Source organism: Schistocerca gregaria, chromosome 8 (genome assembly GCF_023897955.1).
Source record: "Schistocerca gregaria isolate iqSchGreg1 chromosome 8, iqSchGreg1.2, whole genome shotgun sequence".
NCBI lineage: Eukaryota > Metazoa > Arthropoda > Insecta > Orthoptera > Acrididae > Schistocerca > Schistocerca gregaria.
Window position 1 is genome coordinate 204,553,906 of NC_064927.1, and position 24,686 is coordinate 204,578,591.

The window sequence follows — 24,686 nt, forward strand, 5'->3', positions numbered from 1 at the left end:
ATTATGTGGTTGGAATTAATTGAGGGCCAGCTCTTTTTTCCCTGTGATTGCAATTCTATTGATCTTGTAGCCTTAATAACAAATTTTTTAGCCCTCTGCTACTGCAGTGGTTGTAACAACAGTTGGTTTTGCTTATTTCTTCTCTTTTTCAGAGAACAATCTTTTGTGGTTTTGCATTGAGAGGAAAACAAGGAACATGTAGTATCATCATTAACTTTATCACTAGGATGTATTTTCATTCTGCATTATAGGTACTGGTGGAAGTAAATCTGTGATGGTGGGTCATGAGTCATGCACGAATAATTAGACGGTAGAGCAATTACCGATTTAAGACAAAGGTTCCAGGGTTGAATCTCAGTCTGGCACTCAGTTCTAATTTGCCTAGAAGTTTCAACTTAATTGTCTTTTAACCCATGAATGTGTCATCAGAAAATTTGTCTGTCATTTAGGCTAGCTGCTCCATCATCAGGAATGTCAAACTTGACGAGGGACCTGAGAGACCTATCATCAGCTGGGCTGTCTACTGCAGGACTTATTCAAAACTTCCAAAGCCTTCTGAAAGAAGGAGAAGTAACGAGATACACCCCGGAGGAACAGGCAAGGGTCTGCAGGTTTGTGTGTTCACAAGTAGATTAATATTTTTATTGGTGCGAGTCTGCAAGTCATTTATATGAACATATTACGTTTCTAGTGCTCTGGTAAAAGCTATGGTGTACACTTCATTTCAAAAATTTAATTTCCTTTTAGTATACTTACAACAGCAGAATATTGCCTGGAGACAACTCAGCAATTAGAAGAGAAGCTCAAAGAAAAAGTTGACCCTGGATTGGCTGAGAAGATTAACCTGTCCCAGGAACAGGATGTATTCCACAAGTAAGGAAGAACAGATCACTGCATTATGTCTCATTTAGTAGCGAGTATAATCATCTGCTCACCAGAATCATAAGAAAAGTGGTTTGTCCCTAGTTTGTTTTTCAGTTGTGATACATCCAAATGAACTTGCACTATTTCCAGAATTGTCATATTTACAATGGAAGCTGTTGCACAATATTGAAATTCAGTTAACACATTGACTGCCATGAACCTGCTTGCAGACATAGCAGAGCCTCACACTCCATGCATTGTTCTTGCTGGCAGAAACACTTCCATGCCTGTTCAAGTCTTAAAACAATAAATTAAATTACATGGTCATCACAGAAAAAAGTTAAGTAACTCTATTCTCATTCATGCATGTCTCTTACAGGTCAAACAATGGAAAACCCAGGATGTAATGTAACAATATTATGAAAAGGATAGTTGCTGTTCACCATATAGTGGAGATGCTGAGTGGCAGATAGGCACAACAAAAAGACTGCCACAAAATAAACTTTCAGCCAACAAGGCCTGTGTCTAAAATAGATGACAGACACACATACACACTCATGCAAATGCAACTCTTACACATATGACAGTTATGTGTGTGTGAGTACGTACATGTGTCTGTAATCTGTTTTTGACAAAGGCCTTGTTGGCCGAAAGTTTGTTTTATGTCAGTCTTTTTGTTGTGCCTATCTGCAACTCAGCATCTCTGCTATATGGTGAGTAGCAACTATACTTTTCATAATATTCTCTTACAGGTCAAAATTTTGAAAAAAAATCTATGCCTCCAAATGTTTTATGTAAAAATTCATAAAGATTTTTAAATAAAATGAACTTTACTAACATTCTACAACTTGATTCTCCGTTTCTACATATTTATTTCTCAATGTAATCACTCAGGCAATGAACACATTTCTCCCAGCGAGAACCCAGTTTGTTGATGCCATCTCTGTAGAATTTCTGACTTTGTTGACAAAGTCACAACCTCACCTCTGCCTGCACCGTCTCATCACTATTAAAGAGAAGACCTCAAAGATGTTATTTAACCTTTGGAAACAGATGAAAATCGGATAGAGCTTATTCAAGACTGTATGGGGGATGATCGATGATAGTGAACTTAAGATGTCAGATTGTTGCATATTTCACAGTGCTTTTGTGTGGTCTGACATTGTCCTGCTGAAGGAAAGGGTTCTCCATGTGTAAACTAACTCTTAGAATTCGTGCTTTGAGTTTTCTGAAGGTCTTGCAGTACCTTGCAGAATTTACCGTGGTGCCTGTAGACATGAATTCCAAATACACCACACATCGAACATCTCAGAACACTGTGAGCATGACTTTGCCTGCTGATGGCATGGTCTTGAACATATTTGACATCAGTGATCTATTGGGGTGGAACTCTATTGATGCTCCTTCATTTTTGGGTTGAAAATCAAGAACCCAACTTTCATCATCTGTCACAATCTTGTTAAGGAAACTATCACCCTCACACCAAAAATGCAGAATAAATTGTTTACAGATGTCCCATCTCCTCTGTCTCATACAGGATTGGACATCCACCATGCATACATATTTCTGTTCTGGAATTCTGCAGTGATGGCCTGCACACGCTCTCGTAAAATGCCACACTTACCCAAGAGCTGTGTCTGTGTTATCTGACAATTTTCTCTGATGAATTCATCAACCTGATTCCGATTAGTCTCGCTGATTGCCATTTGTGGTCTTCTCTTCATTACAAGCATGAACAACCCAATGCCAAACATTACTGATGTTGATAAAAGTACCATCACTCACAGTTTTCATTCTTCTATGGATTTGATTTGGAGGCATGTTTTCTGTAGTTATAAACTCAGTTACAGCACTCTGTTTCTTAGACACTGGTGGAGTTACATGCTAAAATTCATAGCCCTCTAGCAGCAGGCAATTGCAACATGCATCAGCAGACCTACATAAAGTCAACCGAGTAATACGCTTGACATGTAATACCTCAGTTGATATTTATAAAAGTGTTGTGTCAGTTACTGTGGGAGTCAGCACCGACATACAGAAGGAAGAAGAGAAATTGCAATGGCCGGTTGCAGGAATCCAAAATGATCTGTACATCAAACTTTCAAATGATACAGTACTTTATTTCGAAAAAGAAAATAAACATAACTTGATGAAGTGGCTCCTGTGCCTCCTACTTGCAAGTAGTTTAGCTAATATTACTACTTGCAGAATGCAGGCTAGGTAACATCTTCCTATTACTCACTACTGTACTGATGCTCTTGAAGACTGCAACTGCACTGTGGTCAAACAACAATGGACAGCTCATTAAATCAGCATTGACATGGGATGCTGAGTTCGGTCTTCCTGGAGGTGTGATGCTGCCTGCTCTTTCCATTGGTGCATTGAGCAGCACTTTCTTGTTGGCACTTCGTGGCACTGCGTTGCGCGGTGTGCAGTCAATGCTTTAGGACTGCACATTCCTCCCCTCCAAAATGCTGCATCGATCGCTTCAGTGTAGGGAACCATCTTATGTCAATGGGGGGAAGGTGGGGGGGGGGGGGGGGGGGGGAAGGAAGCTGGGTGGCATAAGGAGCCGGGAGTCCCAACTCGGACGAACACTGTACCTCTGGTCGTGCATAAAACATCCATCTTGCGCTTTGAGAAGAACATCATCCTCTTCCTGAGCAGTGATGGAGAGGGCAGCGATGACAACTACAGTGACGATGATGATGACACAACAACACACGGTCTACGGTGGATGCTGGGACAAGCGCTGGGAAGTTGAACTGCTGTAGCGGTGAAGGCTATGAGTCCAGCTCCATCGGTTCCACAGGCGGTGCCAACAGGCACCCAGGGGCGGCCTCACTGACTGCAAGATCCCTGTAAGATGCGAAACTGGATACAGAAAATCTGTGGTAGAATCTTGCAGTTGAGAAGCACAAATCTGGTTATGGTGGCTGCGCAGCAACACAGCATAACTTTGGATTAAATGTATGCAAGTACGCAAATTTCAAAGAATCGTTCCTCTCTTCCTGTGCCTGGTACAACCACAAACTCTGAAAAGAAGACAATCATTGGGCACAAAGTGATTCTTGTGAAGCATGGCAGGCGCCATGTACTGGAGTGAGTACACTAACTGGAGCAGCGTGTGATGGCACCAGCCATATAGAAGCTCTGACAGCAATGAGGTGGAGCAGCACTTGCTCTTGTGGTTGGGAGGTATGTAATTCGGTCACTTGTTGCTTGAATGTGTGCACATACTATTTAGCTTCTCCTTTTGACTGAGGATGAAGTGGAGCACTGGTAAGGTGAGTGTTACCATTAGCTGTTCAAACTCTTCAAAGACATTAGCCATACACTGTGGTCCATCTTCTTTAACCAACACATCGGCAAGACTTCCAAACAAAAACTATATGACAGAACCTGAATGGTACAGTGTGACGCAGTCACGTTCATGGGCACCGCAAATCAGATGTTTAAAAAGAGTCCACAACAGTAAGCTAACGAATGTTCCAAAAAGGACCAGCAAAGTCAGTATGCACTGATTGCCACAGCAATTGAGACTTTCGCCACGTGAAAACGTTTGTGACGTTATGTACTCAGTGTGGGCGTCCATGCCCAGACAAGTACAGTGCTGACATGCAATCAAAACAGATCTTTCTGCAACACTTTGGGAATAAGCACACACGATTGTCCAGAGTCAGTTTGCATTAAAATCACACCATGTTAGGTGGAGAGGCTATGCCAATGAACAGAATATCGTTGCACAAAAGAATTCTGAATGTTTTTCACTGAATGAAGTCGAGCAGTACGGGTGTAGTGCAACAAAAGGTTCAAGTCAGGGTCTGCTTCTACAACCTGTGCAGTTTTCCTATAGTTTAGTGGAAAATTATGTAAAAGTTCAGTGTCTTGTTCATCGATCGGACAATAAGATGCAGCAGTAGCATTAAATTCAGAATCAGGACCAACAGGAAGGCAAGGAAGGGCATCAGCATTTGCATGCTTCGATGTGGGCTCATACAATATTTCGACTGATACTGTGACAATAACAAAGCCCACCATTGCTGCTTCGGAGCTGTGTGCAGCGGAACGAGTTTGATTGGATGGAACAAAGACTAAAGTGGCTTATGGTCTGTCGCTTTTGACCAAACAGATAATGGTGAAACTTTGTCATGCAATTGATAATAGTGAGTGCTTCCTTCTTAATTTGTGAGTAGTTACATTGAGTTTTGGCCAATTACTTGGAAGCAAAAGCAGTTGGCCTGTCCTGTGAACTAAATTTGTGCAAGAGCTCAGCTTTGATTCTGTGCGAAAAAGTGTCGACTGCCAAAACTTCAGGCTTAGCAGGATCAAAATGAACACAGCATCTGTCACTCATTCACTTAATAAGGCATTTTTAAATTTTTGGATTGCGTCCTGACACTCTCTGGCCCAGACAAAAGGCACATTCTTCCAGCACAAATGATGCAATGGAGCTGCGATCTGGGCTGTATTGGGTGTAAACTGTATATAATATGTCATCTTCTTGAGAACTGCCTGTAATTCTGCCATGTTCTGTGGGGCAGGGAGGTCTGAGATGGCCAGCAAATGTGATTGAAGAGGATGAACACCTTGGCTATTAAGAACATGGCCTAAGTACTGAATTGCAGACTGAAGAAAGGCACATTTGTCCAGGCGATACTTCAAACCTGCAGCTGAAAACACTTGAAAAATGTACAAAGGTTATTGACATTTGCTCCAGTGTATGTTCTGACACCACAATATCATCCAAGTAACTTGAAGAGAATGGAACTTTAGCAGTAAGCTGTTCTAGGTAGCATTGGAATATGGCAAGCACAGAAGTGCTGCCAAAGGGTAAATGCAAAAATTTGAACAATGCTAAATGTGTGTTGACCACAAATACTTTGTGAGACTCCTCATCTAGCGGAATTTGCAAATACACATCACATAAGTTAAGCCCATTTTTGAAAAATAGTGGCGTGCACGAAGCCTATCCATTAACATCCCAGGGCGAGGGAACAGATAAGTATCAGTCATTGTTGTGGATTCACAGTGGATTTGAAGCCAATACAAAGACGAAGTCTTCCAGAAGCTTTGGTAAGATTACCAAGGGAGAAGCCAATTGACTAGCCTGGATAGGAACAATAACACCATTGTCTTCCCATTTAAATTCACTTGCAACGTTGTCTCTAAGTACAAGAGGGATGGGACGCGCCTGAAAACTCATAGGTTGCACATTGTCCTTCATTGTAACATGCCCCACAAAATTATTTCCTCTGCCAAATCCTTCAGAAAATAAATCAGGAAACTCCTCAATCAATTGAGTAACACTTGTCTTTTGGTTTGAAAGCACAAACACAAAGTACTTGTCCTGAATTTGAAGACCAAACAGATCAAGCGAATGTAACCCAAAAATATTTGCAGTCTGTTGGACGCACAATTGTAAATGTCACTGTTCTTCTGTGAGACTGTAAAGTGGCAGGCAAATTACATGCACAAAGCACTGGACTGTCCTGACCATTATATGCAGTAAATGGCATGCTAGATTTTGTCGCCAGTGGTGAGCCCAATTTTTCATAATTGGTGTGAGTAGGCAATGTAATTGAGGTGCCGGTGTCTAATCACACACAGTGTCCAGCTGCAACTAAGTTCACAAGTAGTTTGTTTGAATGTCATTGCACAGCACTTGAGCAAGGTGAAGGCACATCCTGAACATGGTCTTTACTAGTACCGGCAGCCAGTTCAGAAAAAATTACAATCACTGAGTGGAGCACCAGGCTTCTGAGAGCAGGGGCGGGTAGAGTTCTTTTTCTCTTGGAAGCACACAGACTGTACATGACCTGACTTTCCACTAAGCGAAGGGTAAATTTGTCGTTTATGTGTGGAAAAGCAGCGAGGATATAATTTCACAGCTTACACTTCCACAGTGATACTAGTTTACTCCTCCAGGGCATGGTGTCCTATTCGTGTGTGGCGGTCTGTCATGAGGCCATACTTGTTTGTCACTTTCTGTTACACCACAAATGGGAGCTACCTAAAAGTTTTCCATGGCACTATCACATGAGTCCTGGTGTTCAATAATTTGCAACAATTGTTTCAAAGAGGCTCAGAATGTTTGAGAATTTGTTCACAAATCCTACTGTCTGGCACATTGTACATTATTGCATTACGAATCATAGCATCACTATAGTACTATCCACAGCTGCACTGAAAACGGCTCTCTCATGTCAAACCCTGAAGTTCTGTGACCCATTGATGGTATGTCTGTCTTGGTTTTTACCGCAATTAAAAAACTTGTAATGAGCTGTAGCAACTTGTACCTGGTCCTCGTAACACTTAGTAAGAGCAGAAACTAAATCTTCAAAAGTAGGCAGTAAACTCCTGTGCCAACCATTGACAAGAAAGTTTACAGGACCTTGCACTTGATGTGCAGCACAATGAGGGTTGAACTGAGTGTAGTACTTGTTCCATTCCTCTTGCTGTTCATCAAAAGCTCGGACTGGTGGAATGCACAGAGGCAGTGCCTTGGATGTGGCTGGCTGTTGTGGCAGAGTCAGTACGGAAGTGGCTTGTGCATTAATAAGCTGCTGTACAGCTGTCATCTACAGCAATGTTTGGCGGTTCTGAAACTGAATAAATTGCATCAGATCAAAGCCAGCAGCAGCCGGAAGCGTAAGTGCAGGTGGTGTAGGAGGCAGGTTAGAGGCCATTTTAATGAGAGGAATGCCGCAGCAAATTATAAGTAGAAGCAAGGCAAAAGAAAGAAAAGTAGTAACAATGTGCCTCAGAAAGAAAAGAGAGAAATATTAGTGGCAAGCTGTGAGGGAGCAGTGTAGAGGGAAGGCAGCATTGGTTCTGGATTCCTCATCGCCAGGTGCTGTGTCGGCTACTGTGGGAGTCGGCACTGCCACAAACAAGGAAGAATAAAAGTTGTGATGGCCAGTTGCAGGAATCCGTAATGATACGTACATTAAACTTTCAAATGATTGCAAAACTTTGTTTCGTAAAAAAAAAATAAACATAACTTCTCTTTATGAAGTGGCTCTTGTGCCTCCTACTTGCAAGTAGCTACTATTACTATTCGCAGAATGTAACATCTTCCCAGAATGTAACATCTTCCTATTACTCAGTACTGATACTCTTGAAGACTGACTGAACTGGGGCTGACCAGTGATGGGCAGCTCGTTAAATCAGCATTGACAGGTAGTGCTGAATTCCATCTTCCTGGAAGTATGGCACTACCCATTCTTTCCATTATTGTGCAGATCAGCAGCTTCTCGATACCGCTTCGTGGCACTGTATTAGTCAATGTGCAGTCAATGCTTTAGACGGCACAAAAAGAATTAAAAATTTGGTGGCATTACTTTTCAGCACACTAGGGTGCCTGCAGATACGTCATGTCTCAATGCAACATGTGAACTCAGAGAAGCATGAGGACACAGGCTGCTACAAGTTAGTTATCTAGCATATAAAATTTATTTAGTAGGCGAGTATAAATGTGGAATCGGTGTAAAAATTCTTGGAAATTAAATATTTTATAGATAGTTTTTCACTCGATATAAATTTTGTTGTCATATGTGTCATGCTTGCATCAATGTGTGTGCATTTAGAAGAAGACCTTTTGCCTGAAAGCTTGGATGTTGGCACTCTTTTTGTTTTGTACCTGTTTGCGACTCAACATCTCCTCTATATGGTGACTAGCAATCTGTCCTTTCCACATTATTGTAACAGTATGTCATTTATGCCATTCATTCCAAGTTATCAAAGTCCACCTCTCAATCACTACCAAACCTGCCAATTCCCCCTCCTTACTCAGCAGAAATCACTGAAATATAGCCAGTAAACATTTAACTGTATCATATATTCTGTAAATTTTCATTGCACTTCCTCACTTTTTCAAAATTCATATTTTGCAAAAAGAAAATGATTGAGAACATGCATTTTACAAACTTTCACATTACATTAACATTCATAACTTGTTGTTATAGTTCGTGCACCAGACACTTTGAATCAAGAAACTGTTGAAAGAAGCATTTTCATCCTCTTTTTTTTTTACAGTGTGATCTCCAACTGCATCCAACTCCTGGTACAGGACTTGGAATCTGCTTGTGAACCAGCACTGACTGCCATGAGCAAGGTATTTTGAAATACAATAGATAGTAATTAATATAGTAATACAATAGCTAGTAATAAATACTAAGTACAACAGTCACCAACTCAAAGCTGGTCTGAACTAGGCATTGTCACCGATGGTACTTTCCTTTATACAACTGAAGACCAGCCTACCCATTAGTTATAGGAGGATAAAGAAGAGGCTGAACAGCAAAGAAATTTGGGCTAAGTGTCTGTTATTACTTATCCTTAAATCAACAATGTAGGAAAAGACAGATTGCTGCTTACCGTAAAGAAGACATGTTAAGTTGTAGAGAGCCACAATTAAACGACACTTATAAAAAGCTTTCGGCCACACCCTTCATCAGCATCTGGGCCATTCGGGCCCAAGATGCTGGAGTTGGTGGTCATGAGTGCATAAGGTGTGCTGACTTCTGTGTATGAATGGTGTACGTGTCTCTCTTTGACTTACGGAAGCTGTGGCAGAAAACATCGTGTGTCTTTTAATTGTGTCTGTCTGAAACTTAATGTGTCTTCTTTTATGGTAAGTAGCAATGTATTTTCCTACAGTGTTGATATTCCTACCAGGAGTTCCCATTGTTTGGTCTATCCTTAAATTATTTGCTTTACAGAATATCAACAGAACCTCTACTAAATTGAACAAAATCTAAATCTAAGACATCATACTTGCACAGTCTCGTATCCCAATCCTCTGAATGCTTCACCTGTGATTCTATTGTAAAGAGTAATTTTTAGTCCTTTACTGCATAAGCCTATTGAATAATTATTTTAAATTGTTGAGGGGTTCCTAAGGTAGATCTAGTTGTTATAATACAGGGTGAAAAGTATTTAAACCAACAAACTCTGGGAGGTTGTAGGGGACATCAAAACAAATATTTTTCCCTAATGTCATTTTTTCCTGTGAGGATTATTTAAACTGGTGGAGGCCGTATTCATTTGTTAGAGGTCGTATTACAATATTCAGTTGTTAGAGGGCATATTACACTCTTCAGTTGAAGGCAATTGCTGTCCACCAGTGTAGTAGTTCATTGTTTATGTTTACTAATGTAGCGATGCACCTGGAGTGAGTACACTGATATGGTTGGTGCATACTACGTAGCGCACAACAACGGACGAGCGGCACAGCGGGTTTATCAACAACAATATCCTAATTGCCGTATCCCGCATCATACGACTTTTGCTGCTGTGTATCAATGTCTGCATGAGACCGGGGCATTTAGCAGATGATCTGGACAGGGATGCCGTTGCATGGTAAGAATTCTGCAATTTGAGGAAGCTGTCTTGCAGCATGTGGAGCGGGATCCTTCAATCAGCACTCGTGCAATTTCACGTAACATGGGGACGAATCAGATGAATGTAAGAACAGTCATTCGAGAACAGTTGTTATGTCCATTTCACTTGCAGCATGTCCACAACCTGGAACCAGTTGATTATCCACCCAGAGCACAATTTTCGCAGTGGTACCTGGAACAGTGTGGAATGCATCCGCTATTTACATCCTCTGTGTTGTTTAGCGATGAAGCAACGTTCGGGCGTGATGGCGTCTTCAACATGCGCAATTCGCAAGTTTGGAGTGAGGATAACCCACATGCCACAGTTACTAGCGCTCATCAGGTGCGGTTCTTTGTTAGCTTCGTTAATGTTTGGGTGGGTGTTGTTGGGGACTGTTTAATTGGGCCATTTCTGCTACCTAGCCCATTAACTGGCAGGCGCTATTACAATTTTCTTGCCAATTCGTTGACAGACTTGCTGCAAGACGTCCCGCTCGCTACACGACAATGAATGTGGTTCCAACATGACGGGTCGCCGGCACATCTCAGTCGTCGTGTGCGTCTATTCCTGGACCAACGGTTCCCTGTAACGTGGTCCTGTACCATGGCAGGCTCGATCCCCAGATATGTCCGCTCTGGACTTTTTTGTGTGGTGAGAGATGCGCAACCTTGTTTACGCAACCTGTGTTGCATCAGAAGAGGATCTGGTTGCCCAGATAGTAGCAGGAGCAGTAACAATTCAGGATACTCCCGGGGTTTTAGCCCGTGTCAGACGGAACATGATCCGACGGTGTAACCTTTGTTTACGTGACAATGGAGGAATTTTTGAAAATCTACTGTAATTGAAATTGGGCTGTGTTAATGTGTTGTCCCTTGGTCGTAAAAAAAATGGAAAAGTGTTTGTTGGTTTAATTAATTTGCTGCCAGAGAAATCTTCCTCTACCGGTTTAAATACTCCTCATAGGGAAAAATAACATTAGGGAAAAATATTTGTTTTGATGTCCCCTACAACCTCCCAGAGTTTGTCAGTTTAAATGCTTTTCACCCTGTATAATCTAAACTGTTATTTGTAGATTTAAGGTTGAATAACAAGTACACTGGTTTTGTTCTACTGAAATTTGTTTTTTTCGAACTAGTTCTTCAGGAAACAACTGACTAAGTGTCTGGAAGGGATGCTAGTTCTTAGGCAACCGAACATTATAGACCAAGATACTGTCACTTGCATAGAGTGATGTGCATCAAACTTGTTTCTTAATATTTAAAATACACTTTACATAATTGACGATGTGAAGTACAATAAATAAGGGTTGGGGTTGGGTTGGGTTGGGGGAAGAGACCAAACAGTGAGGTCATCGGTCTCATCGGATTAGGGAAGGATGGGAAAGGAAGTCAGTGGTGCCCTTTCAAAGGAACCATCCAAGGATTTGCCCGGAGTGATATAGGGAAACCATGGAAAACCTAAATCAGGATGGCCGGAAGCGGTATAGAACCATTGTCCTCCCAAATGAGAGTCCATTGTGCTAACCACTTCACCACCTTGCTAGCTCTCAATAAATATTTAAACTAAACAATATCGCAGGTTAAATTGATTTCTTTTAAAGATACTGTTGAACTGAGTACTTTTCATTTACGTTGTGCAACTTTTTCTTTTTTCTTTTTTTTAAATTGTAAACAAAACCCTATGGAATGGAGAGTATATAACACAATAATTAGAATACATAATCTTACATTATTACAAGATATATTGTTATGATGCCTTAACTGAGCATTAGCAACTTATATTGAGAAACAAACATGTTTTACATTCTAAAAAACATATTTATCCAGTGGACAGTATTGAACATAGTGCCTGGTTGAAATATGCAGTATTATAGTATTATAGTGTTTAAGTTTGTGGGGTAAGGTCTAGGAAAGTGTGGTATGTTTTAATTTTGTGTAGCAGTACATATCATTGCGGCGGTTTGTGGCTATGTGGCTGGTTGGTAGCATCTGGTGAAGTTGACCAGCTGGGAATTTTGAGTTAAATGTCTGTTTACCTCAAGTGCTTCTAATAGGCTTATTTTCCTTCCTTGTGACTACATGTAATACTTCCGCGTGGATTTGATATTTGTGTCCCTTCAGCACATGTTTGGCAAAGGTGGAGTCTGACTTGTGTAATCTTCAGCTGCATTTGTGTTCAGTCAGCCTTATTGTTATGGCCCTGCCTGTCAGCGTACAATTTTTTGCAGTCATTGCAAGTGATTTTGTAAACATTATTGTAACTTAATAAATCTGTTCTGTCCTTGCTGCTGAATAGGATATGGGCTGTAGTGCCTCTGACATAAAATGATGTGAGCGTTTTGGCTAATTTGATGTGAGCGTTTTGGCTAATTTGTCAGATAGCTTATAGCTTTCCTAAATATGAGAAAGTACACCAGTTGGTTTTAGATATAAATTTTGCTGTTGGTGGGGGGAGGGGGGGGGGGGGGGGGAAGAGGGGCATACTCATAGGGTAACATTTTTCTTCTTTTTTGTGTAAAACGTTGTCATTTAATTCAATGGTACAGCCATTGATGATGCAATACATTTACCGTATTTACTCAAATCTAAGAGGCACTTTAATCTAAGCCGCACCTGAAAAATGACACTCGAAATCAAGGAAAAAATAATTTCCCAATTCTAAGCCACACCTGAAATTTGAGACTCGAAATTCAAGGGGAGAGAAAAGTTTTAGGCCCCACCTCCAAATCAAAACAAAGTTGGTCCATAGTAATATGAGACACAATTTAGGTCAAATGAATGACGTTACAGCTACAGTAGTTTTGTTCAAGTCATAAGCTTAGCAGTTAAGCTTTACCAGGTAGCCATTGCTATGCGTCAGGCGCTCCATCCGTATTTATACGGGTACCCTTCCTTTTTGACGTGTTTCGTCAGGTTTGAATCGATTACTTATTTTTCTTTGATCTGATAAGTGCCGTTCTCTTTGTTATAGGTGTTTACGTCACTATAAGCTGACACTGCATTACTGTACTGTGTCATGCATTGTTTGTCGCATTCTGATAATGAGTGTTTATGGCCTGTCGCCGCTTGCGGCATGGCTTACTTTTGTGTGCGCTACTTCCGCTTACAATAAAAAAATGAGAGGAATTGTCTCATTAGTGAAACAATGGCAAGAGACTGATGCTTTCTTTGATAATGATCAACAAGAACCACATAATAGACAGCGTATGATAGAAGGTGTTCTGAATGAGAGTTTAGCTAAAATTTTTCTCCGTTTGAAAATCTTTGGAGATGCCTCTTTTCTACATTATAAACATGACATGATATGTATATTCTTTTGCGTTTGCTGTTTTCTCACACTAGTTTCGTAGTTTATTAGGCAGACGGGATTTAAATGAGATAGCAGCAAACACGAAAGAATTCATGGGAAAATGTTTATATTCGTATTATTCTTATGGTGAAGAGAATACTGCATGTGATTCACAATTCATAAAAATTCCTATTAGCAACCATCTCTTCGCACAGGTAGGAAAAAATTCATAACGAAGAGTTGGCCATATTAATAAACATCCCAAACAGTCCTGCCAGTCGAATTTTTGTAGTACATTGAAATGCTGCTACATTCGAAGATGAACAGTATGGAATTTGTATTTACTTTGTTGGTTTTGGCGCCAGTATTTATCTTTGTGCCTGCAAAGCATGCCTGTGTAGCGCTACATATATTCGCGGCTGAAGTTAGTCCTGGTGGCACCTACCACCTACCAACATTTTTCAGAACTTCCGCTTACTTTGCACTCGATTCTAAGCTGCAGACAGTTCTTTGGATTACAAAAACCGGAAAAAAAGTGTGGCTTAGATTCGAGTAAATACGGTAATGGCATCTAATTCTGTTTCATATTTCTGTTTTGACTTTGGTATGGATGTAGGCCAACTTGTCACGGAATGGAACATAGCATGTTTGTGTGATATTGGGCATTGTGAACATCTGGGTATTACAGTGTCTGCTGTAATGGGTTTTCTGTAAATTTTGACACTGTGTGTATATATACTATATGATATCTATGTTGAGGTCTACGCAGTTAATGGATTTTTCAGGAATGTCCAAGGTGAAATATATGTTTTTGTGTTGTGAGTTTAGGTATTCCCAGAATATGTTCTGTTGTCTTTTAGTTCCAATCCACTGACAAAGTACATCATCTACACCAATATTTGATATTACCGCTGAGAGGCTTACTAAGAGAAACTGTTTTTTGAAGTGGTCCATGAAGATATTTGCTAAAAGAGGATTGAGGTGAGACCCCATTGCCAAGCCATCTATAGGGTTAAAAACAATTTTGTTGTCGTCTGGGTGGCCAGTTTTATGTCTTCTACTTGTATAGAATTGACTCCTGCACTGTATAGTATTTCTCTCAATATATCAAGGCATTCTTTCACCAGAATATGAACAGTATAGGTGACCAAAGATTGATACTTTTCGTAAAGAAGACACGTTATGTTGCAGACATGCAGAATTAAAAGACAGTTAATTAACATAAAGCTTTTGGCTACTGCCTTCATCAGCAAAAGAGACACACACCATTCATACACACGAGCAACCACACTTCATGCACACATGACTGCCAACTCCAGCATCTCGGGTCAGAATGCAGCTATTACGTGGGATGCAAGGAGCAATCTGGAGGATGCAGGGAAGAGATAGTAGTGTACGGGTGGTGATAAGAGACAAACACTGTCTGATGGAGTGTGCAGGGAGTAGAACACCAACAGGCGCAGTGTCAGTAGGTTGTTGGACAGGGAGGTGGGGTAAAAAGAAGCAAGGAAGGAGAGGAGCTGGGAAAGATGGGTGGATGCGTTGGCAGAGGGCGAAAAGGAAACGGGGTGTGAAATGAGGTTGGGGAGCAGATGGGATGGAAAATGTTGGGGAGTATGTTCCTGTAGGTTGAGACCAGGATAATTATGGGATCAGAGAATGCATTGTAAGCCTGCTTTTACAGGTGGCACAGGATAAACCTGTGACAGGATGGAATAAGAAGTTCTGGGTGGGTGGGTTGGTTTTGCACCTGGGTCTTCCACAGGGATATGATCCTTATGGCAAGGGGTTGGGATTGGGAGTGGCATAGGAATGGGCTAGGATGTTGTGAAGATTGGGTGGGTGATAGAATACCACTTTAGGAGGTGTGGGAAGTATCTCGGATAGGTTATCCCCATTTCAGGGCATGATGATTGGTAATCAAAGCCCTGGTGAAGGATGTGGCTCAGTTGTTCCAGACCAAGATGATAGTGATGAAGGGGACACTCCTTTGTGGCTAGTTCTTGGGTGTGGTGGGAGGTTTGGGGGTGACAGGGGAAATGACACAGGAATAGGTCGGGGGGGGGGGGGGGGGGGGGGTAATGCCTGTCTGTGAAGGCCTTGCTGAGATCCTCAGCATACTGAGCAAGGGAGTTCTAGTCACTGCAGATACGCTGTCTGTGGGCGGCCAGGCTGTATGGCAGGGATTTTTTGATGTGAAAGGGATGACAGCTGTCAAAATGCAGCTACTGTTGGTGGGTTTAATGTGGACAGAGGTGCGGATGATGTCATCAGAGAGAGAGGTCAACATCTAGGAAGGTGGTATGCAGGATTGAGGAGGACCATGTGAAGTGGATGGGAGAGAAGGTGTTGAGGTTATGAAGGAGAAAGGATAGGATGCCTTGGCCCTGAGTCTAGATCATGAAGATATCATCAATCAAACTGAACCATACTAGGGGTCTGGCGTTTTGGGAGGCTAGGAAGGTCTCCTCTAGATGCCCCATAAAAAGGTTGCCATTGGAGGGTGCCATGCGGGTACCCATGGCTATACTGTGAATTAGTTTGTATACCTTCCCTTCAAAGGAGATGAAATTGTAGGATGAAGTTAGTAAGTTGTACGAAGAATGAAGTTGTGGGTTTGGAGTCTGAAGTACATTGAGAAAGGTAATGTTCAATAACAGTAAAACCATGGGCACTGAGGGATGTTGATGTATAGGGAGGTGGCATCGACAGTGTTGAGTAAGGATCCAGGAGGTAAAGGGGTGCGGATGGTGGTGAGTCGGTGAAGGAAGTTGGTGTCTTTTTGATGTGATAGGCTAGATTACAAGCGATTGGTTGGAGGTGTTGATCAGTGAGGGCCAAAGTTCTTTCAGTGGGGGCACAATAATCAGCCACAGTAGGGTGTCAAGGATTTTTGGGTTTGTGAATTTTGTGCAGCATGTAGAGTGGAATAAGGTGGTCTTTAATTTTGATAATGATGTCTATTGAATTTACAGTTCTGTACTTATATTGAAATTTTATGTTGGTTTTGATACAGGAATGTGATTCTTAGTAATTTGGAGTTTGGTGTGGTGTAGGTTGGCACAAGAGGTCATAAAAGATGGCCTTCCTTGTGCAATTTAGGAAGTCCACACATTTATTGAATATCTAAACTCACAACACAAAGTCATACAGTTGACCATGGAGAATGGTGAAAAACCCATTAATTACTTAGACATCAACATAGATATCACTACAAATATACATAGTTTCAAAATTTACAGAAAACCCACCACAACAGACACTGTAATACCCACATTTTCACAACACCCAATATCACACAAACATGCTATGTTGCATTCTGTGACGCGTCGTCTTACATCCATACCAAAGTCAAAACAGAGTTTTCAAACAGAATTAGACACAATTAAATATATTGCATCATCAATGGCTTTGCCCCTGAATTAAATGACAACGTTTTACACAAAAAAAGAAGGAGAAAGTTACCCTATATGCATGCTGCCCCCCCCCCCCCCCCCCAGCAACATTTATATCTAAAACTAACTGGTGTACTTTCTCATATTTAGGAAAGCTATCTGACGAATTAGGCAAAATGCTCACATCCTACAATTGCAAAACATCAATTTATGTAAGAGGCACTACAGATTTATTAAGTTACAATAATGTTTACAAAATCACTTGCAATGACTGCAACAAATTGTACACTGACAGGCAGGGCCATAACAATAAGGCTGACTGAACACAAATGCAGCTGAAGATTACACAAGTCAGACTTCACCCTTGCCAAACATGTGCTGGAGGAAGGACACGAATATCAAATCCACGCAGAAGTATTACATGTAGTCACAAGGAAGGAAAATAAGCCTATTAGAAGCACTTGAGGTAAACAGACATTTAACTCAAAATTCCCAGCTGGTCAACTTCACCAGACGCTACCAACCAGCCACATAGCCACAAACAGCCGCAATGATATGTACTGCTACACAAAATTAAAACATACCACACTTTCCTAGACCTTACCCCACAAACTTAAACACTATAACTTGTAACACTATAATACTGCATATTTCAACCAGGCACTATGTTCAATACCGTCCACTGAATAAATATGTTTTTTACAATGTAAAACATGTTTCTTTCTCAATATAAGTTGTCAATGCTCAGTTAAGGCATCATAACAATATATCTTGTAATAATGTAAGATTGTGTATTCTAATTATTGTGTTATATACTGTCCATACCCTAGGGTTTAGTTTACAATGTAAAAAAAGGGAAAAAAAGAAAAGGAAAAGAAATAAAAGTGTTGCACAACGTAAATGAAAAGTACTCAGTTCAACAGCATCTCATGAAAAAAGAAAAGGAAAAAAACTAAATTTAACTTGTAACATTGTTAAGTTTAATTTTTTATTGTACTTCACATCGTCCATTATGTAAAGTGTAATTTCAATATTAAGAAACAATTTCGATGCACAACACGCTATGGAGTGATTTTATCGTTGTCTATAATGTTTGGTTACTTAAGAACCAGCATCTCTTTCAAAGGCCAGTCAGTTGCTTTGTGAAGATGGCCTAATAAGCCGAAAACTAGTTCAAAATAAACAAAAACTAGTAGAACAAAAACTGTGTACTTATTATTCGACCTTAAATATGGAATTATGCTGCCAAGAAGTAACAAAAAAATCCTTAAAAAAGTTATTTGTAGGGCAGTGGATACAGAAGAGAATCAGCAAGTTTCCTTTTAAACATTTGTATACTTTTCTGGGAAAAAAGAATGCACTCACCACGTGCAATTCACAACATAGTTCCACTGTGAATGCTGTTCTTGGTCACAGGGAAGATAGTTGCTGCTGTTAAGCAGTTGGAAATTGCTCTGACTGCTATCAACCTATTGGAAGCGGCTGCAAGTGGATGTGTTGGGAGCACTACAAAAAGACATGTACCAAAGGTGACTCAATACTAGCCTCTTCAGTAGATACTGCCACCTCTACAGAATGTACAGGTTCTGTTGCCACTCATCCACTTGACATGACTGGCGTATCAGCAGTAGGTATATAGGCACTGCACAGGGGAGGCAAGGACCAGGGAGAACTCAGGGTAATACACCCATTCCCCTAACCAAAAACTTTGAGGCTTTGTCTTCCATTAAAACTGAAACTGAAATGGCATGAGATACTTTACTTGTTGGGAAATGCACTTGTCTCATTGCAAGAGGAGGCAAACATAAAAAGGGCATGGGTTTGTTAATAATTGGGAGTTCAGATATATAGCAAATAATGGTATGCCTTAGGGAAATAGCAGCAAGAGATGGAGAGTATCGCATTGTGCACTCAGAGTATGTGGCTGAAGGTCTCACACAAAATGTTGAAGAGGCTGTCCTGGCAGCTGTTGAAAAACAGGGTGCCACCAGCTGCAGAATGTGGCACACATTCGAACAAACGATTGCTGTTGTCTAGGCTCCTTGGTCATACTTGAATCAGAGAAGTTTGAGAAGACCAGCCCTGCCAGTGGAATTTCAGTGAACCTCACACTCTACAGCATTGTCCGTAGAACTGATCATGGCACTCTGGTTCTTAGCCAAGTGGAGAGCTTGAACCAGAAACTTTGAGAGTTATTTTATTAGTTAAGCTATGACTTCCTAGGCTTACGCCATAGGGTTGAGAAGTGTAGGGTCCTCCTAAACGGATTAACGGTGCCTTACTCAACAGAGTCTGTTACCCAGGTAGCTGACAGGATGTGGGGTACATGCAAGTTCTTTATAAATTACATGACTTTCATCATAAGCTGTTACCCAGGTAGCTGACAGGATGTGGGGTACATACAAGTGCTTTATAAGTTACATGACTTTCTGTTCAGTCCATCTAATTCTACACATAATTTTAAAACTGAGGCAGCCACAGCTAGAATAGTTATACATAGTTGATTGACAGTTTGTACGGTACATACAGGTGTTAAAACTATTGCATTGATTACAGATTGTACAGTAAATACAGGTGTTAAAACTATTGCGATATAAAAAAAAGTCCAGTAGTCCACTGTTGCTGTATTTATTTTAAATTGATTAGAGACCCACACAATTGGTTGCACAAATTTTAAGTTGCATCTTCTGCTATATATAAGTGCTATGTCATATGGTATAGTCAGTTGTTACAGAATGCTGCAGAGTAACAGTTGGCATTGCTAGGCAAAATTTCAAGGCCTCCTCAATTGATAAAAACCATCATCAATGATGAATATCCAGTCTGTGTTAATATCACCAACTGTCGTCACCTTACCACTTAAAATATCGATTGGTAAAGTGTTGACAATTTGTGATTTTAACACAGGTCTCACACTTTTCTAACTTATTTCAATGGAATAGCTAATTTTTGTCTGTAAAATTTCACTGTATACATTATGATAATATGCCTTTATTAGGTGTAGTGTGCAGCAACAATTGGTACACTTCAGAGACTTTGTTATACATTATGTGTCCATGTATGGCAATATCAGCTAAAAGAGGGTTGGCATTTAGAGATGATGTTACTCAAAATTGTTGTATATAATTGACACAGGTTACAGTTCTCTCTTAATAACATACATGATATTTCTCAAACCAATTATGTCTCTAACCTGAAAGGAATGTGTGTGCTATTTTATTTTTTGAAGTGGTAAATTAAAAAGTGTGTAATATTTTCTTTGTCAAATTATAGCAAACACTTCTTGCAACATAGATGGAGTACTCGTGCTGCCATCTATAAGTTACTGGTAAAAATGAAAGATCCTTCCTTGTAGCTTGCTTCATACCTGCCTATATTAATGATTTTTATGTTGTATGCATCATAATTTTGATGTTGTTGAATGAGTAAGATTTACATAATAAGATTTCAGTTTGTGTCTGAATTTAATTTTATGATCTATGAAATTCTTCAAATTGCTCGATAATTATGCAAAGATTTTTATGGCTGAATACCTGTCTTTTCCTGTGCCACACTAAGGCCGAGTGAAGGATAGTATAAGTCTTACCCCTTGCAGTATTACCCTTATGAGTGTTACTGTTGATTTCATCCTGTGATTGATTGTTGGCAATGAACTTCATAAGGGAGTAAATTTGTGATGAGGCTATATCAGACTCTTTTTGAGTTTTACAAAACTGTATTTCATATGAAAAAGGAAACAAAAATTGTCTTAGTATTACATTAACACACATTTACTCTCTTATTCACGTCAAATTCCTTATCATATTTCCAGAACTTGTTGCCAGGCTGTGAGAGATATTTTAAAAACGTATTTGGTCTCTGACACTTGATGTTTTTCATATGGATGAAGCTTTACAGAAATAAGAGGAATGCACAGTGACGTGGCGCAATAACGGCTGAATAACAACTGAATGCACTTAGAACATGATTCATAAATCACAAAAGTGAGACAAGTACAGCTCACTTCAACTAAAAAAAAAAATTAATGTAAAGTGAGATTCATACTACCTCCCTTATCTCATTTTAAAAAAAAAGTATATAACTGCTGTTTAGTCAGCAATACTCAGAGTCTGATCATCACACCATGGGTACACCAAGTAGGCTGCAAAAGATAGGGACATTCAGTTTTGAGTCACTGATGTGTGTGCTAGCATTCAGGGTTCAAGCACACAAAACAAAAATTTAGGTACTCCTAGCAGACATCACACTAATACCATATAATGCTGCCACCAAACTTGATAATGTCCTCAACTCGACAAGAAAGAGAATTGACAAGTTTCCTCAGATATGCTATATTCAACTGAAGTCGCTCATTGAGGAACAGATGCCACAGAGCTACCAAATTTCAGGTTGTTGACTGGTACATTTTACCTGCTGTTCCCCATGTCCCAGCCATTTTCTGTGGAGTTAAGGTGTGGTAATTTATCAGGTCATTTGAGGTGCAGTAGGGTGCCTGAATGTTCATCAAATAAGGAATCTATGTTTCTAGCCCTGTAAATGTGGCTGTTGTTATATTTTAAGATGGTAGTCTCTACAGCATATGCACTTTGAAGCTCTAGAAGAAAGGGTAACACTTGGTCACTGATAATGTTGAAGTAGTCACTGTAAATTCAACCTCCACCACCTTATGGTCCAGTGGCTATTTGCACAGAACGAGGCTTTCTAGTGGTCTGTTGTCACATGCCTTTAAAAATGGTTAGGAGTGGTTGAAAGAGGGATGAGAATTCTTAATATCTATTATGTAGTCACATAATTGACAGGTACTGCAGATTGCTATGGAATGACATTACAATACCAAGCAGAAAAGATTAAAGATATAGTTAACAATAAAGTGCAGATTACAATGACTGACAGACTGGATTCAATGTTGTGTACATCAAGAAGCACGTTGTGTTAAATTTTCAGGTGCAGAGCACATGAAGAAATTGGTGGTACAATTCCTGAAGTTGCATCAATTATTCCACTGCCATTGAACGAAGTATGGAAACTTTATATATTACTGCCAAGGACATTTGTTAAGTCAATGGGCCTGCCTGGAATGATTGTTTGGATTTAAAACCTGCTGTTATTGAATTTATGAATGAAAAAGAAGTACAGGAACAAAAAATTAGAATTTCCATAATGGATTAGGGACCTCGCATTTTTAAGTGGACTTCACGGCACACTGCCCTCAGTGAGACATAGCAAGGTGAGAAACAACGTATTCCTGATTTGGTGGGGATACATTTAAAAAGAGAATCACATTGTAGAAGGACAAGTTCTGACAACTACAGAACAGTTCCCTAAGCTCACTGGCATCGAAGAAAACTGAGGATTTGAAGAAATCATTGTGGCCTTGAAAGAATTACATGGATAGTTTTCTAAGTGTTTTGAGGACACTGCCAATTTTGCATACGATTCTGAACTGTTTTAAGGATTGGTGACCATTTCACTTGAAAGTGACCTTGTGCATATCCGGATGTTACTGTTTGATCTGCAGTGTGATTCCCATTTGTAAAGGCAAACATATCCTTTTACATTAAAACTGTTCAGGATATTTAAAGTGTTTTTCTCATGTAGAGTTTCTGTCTCCAAAATAAAGTTGCAAAAGTGCTACAATATTTTGATCATCTCATCTGTGCATGAAAGACCTTTTCTCGATTATAAAATGGAACTGAATAAGTAATAACTACATGGTGGGCCGATGACCAAGCAGTTTGACCCTTCCACCTTCCCTGCTCTTTAAACCAGCAATGGAAACCTGATTGTGAAAATCTATGAAATTGTGTGCATCTGTCTGTACGCCAACAGCCTGTACCATATAAAAATTATATCATGTCTTCAGCACACCAAAAATTATTAAACGATATTGAAATTTTGTTTTGTTTCTGGGCTATGTTGTTAAGAAATATGAAATATGAATCCAGGCCATATGCAGTACAACATCATTGCCATGTAAATGCGGCACATTTGCAGTTGCCCCCTCTTCCCCTTCTCCAGCTTGGACAACATGGCATGGTGGGGGAAGTTTGTAGGTAGGTGGACTGCTATGGCTCATGAGCCGGGCCACGACTCACAAGGCATGGCGTGACTCACAAGCCGAATTTTTGGCCTTTCCTGCTCTAGTGAGTTACGGTCAAGTTTCTGTACTGTGTAGCCCACTGAGGATATGCAGCTTCATGTGCTTCTCTGACGAGTGGGCATTCTCAGGGTCACTCCAGAAGTCCATAGTGTGCAGTTTCCTCTGCAGTGCTTTGCAGGAACTGGTTGAGATGTGCCTGCATTCGCTAACAGCATTCCTGTCAGGTTTGAAATCAGTTGTCATTAAGAAGACATGACTCTCATCTGTTCCTATCACAGGGCGTATACGACCCAGGACAACTGGGAGATCCAAGAAAAACCCGGGAATTTTTTCATCTGGGAGAAAACTGAGAAAAACCTGTGAATTTTTTTGGAATTCCAGGAATTTTTCATTATTGTAGGTTCAGTTAAATTTTTGTAAAAGCCAATACTGTGACAAAATATATTACTGCATCTTGCTACTGCAGAATAATACTGCAACAATAAAACATGAACGAGAGGGAAAAAAATGAAAATAAGACTTAAGTTGTAAAGGAAATGTGTCATATACAACAAAACACAGTGCTCGTACAAGCGTCTGCTAACAGCAAAATGTGTCAAAGGCTTTAGGAAGACTCTGCAATGCATCATAACAACAAATTGCCTCCAATTAGTGTGACCTTACAACTGCTTACATTAGATTCGTTTGAGCAGTTGCGAGCAAGCTCATGCGCATGCGCAGTTGAGTCACGTATGAGTAGTACCTTCTACCGCTTTCGGCTGCGGAAGCGTGGCAGTTAGCTGTATAAGCAATAGCAGCAAGCAGCCATATGCTACCTGGAAACATTTTACTGGTGTGCCTAAGTTGCCAGATTCACATATGCGCAACAGGCCCAGATCTAGGGGGCGAGGAGCAAATCGAGCTATCTGCCACGGTCGTCAATTTGGAGAGGGGGGAGGGGTGGGGGCAAATTCATATTCTTGAGGAAAAAGACCTTGTTTCACAAAGCACCTATCATCCAGAGCATGTTGGTATATCAATTATTCATATGATTTTGAAATGCGTACCTGTTGGTTTTTGAACAGATTCTAAATTGACGTCTGAATGAATAAGTTGATTTTTGAATGTGTGCATAGTGTACATGATGTCTCTGCCAGGGGAATCCCCATCACATCTAGAAATAAACTTTTCCTGCAGACGAAAGGGGATGAGCCTATGTGAGCTGAGTGGAATAAAGTCGAACGGGTGAACGCCAGTCTTCTTAATGTGGTTGACTGGGTTTGTGAATGATCTGCATTGTTATAATTGCTAGCAAAATCCAGGTTCAGACTACCAGAGTGAAAATAAATGACTAGCAGGTATAACAGGTAAGAAAGATTATGTATTATCTTCTCGATGTATCCAAGAAAATTAAATGTTGAAAGAAAATTTTTGGCCAGCTGCTACACTAGTAAGGGCCAGTGGTACAGTCCCCTGCAGGCAGCCACTCAAGTTCTATTCTGGGAGCAGTGCAGAAAACGCATTGTATGAACATGTAATAACACCTAACCAGAGAATAAACATGGTATAACTAAACCAATGATTATGTCAGAGTTAGTGAAGTTAAATGGAGAATAAGTTTTGACACTGGCAGGAATATTTACAGAATTAGTGATGACAGGATTGTTTGTTAGAAA

The 24,686-nt window shown here is 40.3% G+C and overlaps 1 protein-coding gene across 1 annotated transcript in view; it reads left to right on the forward strand.

Moving 5' to 3' along the window:
• LOC126284133 (vacuolar protein sorting-associated protein 53 homolog) overlaps positions 1-24,686 on the forward strand; it is a 150,136-nt gene that overhangs the window by 95,025 nt on the left and 30,425 nt on the right. The window contains exons 10-12 of the mRNA XM_049982844.1: positions 450-611; positions 748-873; positions 8,902-8,980. Coding sequence (XP_049838801.1) covers positions 450-611; positions 748-873; positions 8,902-8,980 — 367 coding nt within the window. The remainder of the gene's footprint in view (positions 1-449; positions 612-747; positions 874-8,901; positions 8,981-24,686) is intronic.